Here is a 2,828-nt window from a genome sequence, read left to right as displayed (position 1 = left end):
AACGAAAAGAGAGACTGTACATTCACCAATCCACGTAATAAATGATGAGTATGAGTCATATTGATTATGACTCGAAAGTATGCTTATGACGATGTGTTTAAGAGTTCCAGTATGTCAATAATGCTAAGATTAGTCAAAGGGCATGTAACAGTATGTAATTATGTATCCCGTTATTTGTTATTCTTGTATTCCCGCATTCATAAAAGTCTTGTACAACCTGCAATATGCATTAAACGAAGTGTACTTCCCAGACCTTAAAAATAGTAACTTCTGGTGTAAGTGTACCCCCCCCCCCTTTCCCAGGCCGCATCCTTGCCCCGAGCGGAGATGAAAACATTTCTGAAACCTGATGCTGTTCTCACAACGGGCACCCGCGCTCTCTTTGCTTGTTTGCACATTACGCTTGTGGAATGCTTTCATATATTAGCCACAAGTAAAGTATTAACGGATACACAGTGTAACGAAATTCCTGCATATTTACTTGGAATGTTGGGTTGCATTTGATTGTTTGATTATCAGTATAAACACCATAGTGGTGCATGTATGTAATGTAGGTTATTATAAAATATTACTGATGTATTCAATAGACTAGTGTTTAATCTATTATGAAATGGTACTATGTAGCTTACTGACATGCCTCTCATCATATACCTCTACAGCTACACTACAAAACGCAATGCATTATAAATTGGTGTATTTATGAGAACTCCAAATCAAACATACAAATAAATTTTACTAGCTGTCCTGTCTCTGAATTTTACACATACCAGCCAGCACTATACCAGGCTTTTGCTCTGATGGCGCTGTGAAATCATGGAAATTCCACAAGTGTATTGAATATTTCTTTCTCGTTTACCGCATGTTACCATATACTTGTCCATTCCAAATACTTAAACCTCCCCTCCCCCCCAAAAAAATTAAATCACACCAACAAAGAATGAAAGAAAAAGACACTAACATGCATGTATCTACGTGCTCATCGTGTTTCAGAAAAAGTTGACCCCCGAAAAAAGAAGAAAAAAAAGGCCTCACACAGAAATCTACTCGTACTGTCTGCTCATCATGTCTCCCCGCCGTGATTGGCCCCACCTCAAGCCACACCCATCCCGCTCCCCTCTCCAAGGGCGAACCAGTCTGTTCACGCCCCGTTTTTAGGAACGCCCAGGTGAATGGAGTTTGTCCCTACCCTCTCGCTGGTATATAAAGGCTCGTAGCTACACCCATCACCATCACACACATACACCCACAGTCATCATGAAGTCTGTGAGTATAACAGGAGCTGCTTATTCATTGCCAGCATTTTCAGTGAGAAGTGAAATTGTTGTCTGGTATATTCCAACAGTTTTATCTGCTCTGCTAAGAACTTAGTTGTTTGAAATAGTGTCGATTTACCAACTTTGCTAAGTTGCTTTAGAGACTAGTTTCCTAGTATCAACTTGACGTGCCACATATTCGTTCGATTGATTTCAGTATATTCTAAAGTTTGTACTTCGTTTCATAGTTTCAAAATTGTAATACATATTAATCGCAGGAATGCCCTTAGATTCCATCATTGATGAAAGAGAAGTAATGAATATATCATTTATATTAACAGAGCGTTTTGTTTGATTAAAGAGAACTAATAATTATATAATTTATATTAGGATATTTTCTCCATCATAAACATATATTGGTAATTTATTATCATGAGAAACTGCCATCAGTTGGAAAATCTACGAACACCCTTTATAAATTCTAGAAGTAAAAGAAGTATCTGACATCTGACATTCACGGATGACCTCTGTGAACTTAGCGTTTGTTCAACGTCGTGGGGAAAGCGATGTCCTTGACAGGCTTCATTTCATTCACGAGATTAGAAGACGGTCGTAAGAATTCCCACACCTCTAATTTCACGAAATGACAGACACTCATAGCATTGTCTTGTCTTCCTTGCAGGCTATCTTCGCCTGCCTGTTCGCCGTCGCCCTTGCGGCCCCCCAACAGAACCCCCTGGGTCTCGCTGAAGTTCTCGTCGACGAGCGAGTGGATAACGGTGACGGAACCTTCCAGTACAACTTCCAGACCAGCAATGACATCGCCGCACAGAGGACCGGCTCCGTCGGCTCAGCTGGCCAGAGCAACCACCAGGGAGTCTACAGGTAAATATCGTATAAAGGAATGATTTAGTCTCCCATAGGTGTATCTGAGTCGTATGTTATGCCTTTTCACAGGGGAAGGTTATGGCCAACCTAATAACAGCTTTCTCTAGTTTGCATATTCTACCCCGATATTAAAGCCCCTAAACCTGAGCCCTGGAGACATGAACATCCTTTCCCTTCTGCAGGTTCCTGACCCCCGAGGGCGAGACCGTCGAAGTGAGCTACACCGCCGACGAGAACGGCTTCCAGCCCCAGTCCGCCTTCCTGCCCACCGAGCACCCCATCCCCGCCCACGTCTACGAGCTCCTCGCCATCGCAGAGCAGCAGCGCGCACAGGGCATCCAGTTCGACAACAGGGGTTTCCGAATTAACTAAAAAAAAGAACAAAAATATGCCATAACGACAATTCTATACTACAATTTTCTGTAGATGAAAAACACTTACTTGCAATTTCGAGATAGCAACCAGATAATACACATTACAAAAACTCAAGTCACATTTTGCATTTAAAAATGATACATACATTTGAACATTGAAACACGGACCATAAAAATGCTACTCCCTGGATGTTATCTTCAATTGTACTCTTTAGCAATAAAAACTTAAAGAAATTTTTATAGTCTAATTTAAATCCTATTATAAACATTAGTTTTCAATCATTAACAAAATATTATGGAAAGCCAAAAGAAA

The 2,828-nt window shown here is 40.7% G+C and overlaps 1 protein-coding gene across 1 annotated transcript; it reads left to right on the top strand.

Moving 5' to 3' along the window:
* Positions 1-1,142: 1,142 nt before the first annotated feature.
* On the top strand, positions 1,143-2,750 carry LOC119593762 (cuticle protein AM1159-like). Its single transcript, XM_037942778.1, has 3 exons — positions 1,143-1,263; positions 1,936-2,138; positions 2,324-2,750. The coding sequence occupies exons 1-3, from the start codon at positions 1,255-1,257 to the stop codon at positions 2,511-2,513; spliced, it is 402 nt and encodes a 133-aa protein (XP_037798706.1). The 5' UTR covers positions 1,143-1,254; the 3' UTR covers positions 2,514-2,750.
* The last annotated feature ends 78 nt before the right edge of the window (positions 2,751-2,828 follow it).

Source organism: Penaeus monodon, chromosome 32, assembly GCF_015228065.2.
Source record: "Penaeus monodon isolate SGIC_2016 chromosome 32, NSTDA_Pmon_1, whole genome shotgun sequence".
Lineage (NCBI taxonomy): Eukaryota > Metazoa > Arthropoda > Malacostraca > Decapoda > Penaeidae > Penaeus > Penaeus monodon.
The sequence above is the reverse complement of the archived record's forward strand: the minus strand, read 5'-3'. Positions and strand labels throughout refer to the sequence as shown.

Excerpts from the sequence above, each read along its gene's own strand:
- LOC119593762 (XM_037942778.1), top strand. Across the intron at positions 2,139-2,323 it reads AACCACCAGGGAGTCTACAG|GTTCCTGACCCCCGAGGGCG; the intron begins GTAAATATCGTA and ends TCCCTTCTGCAG.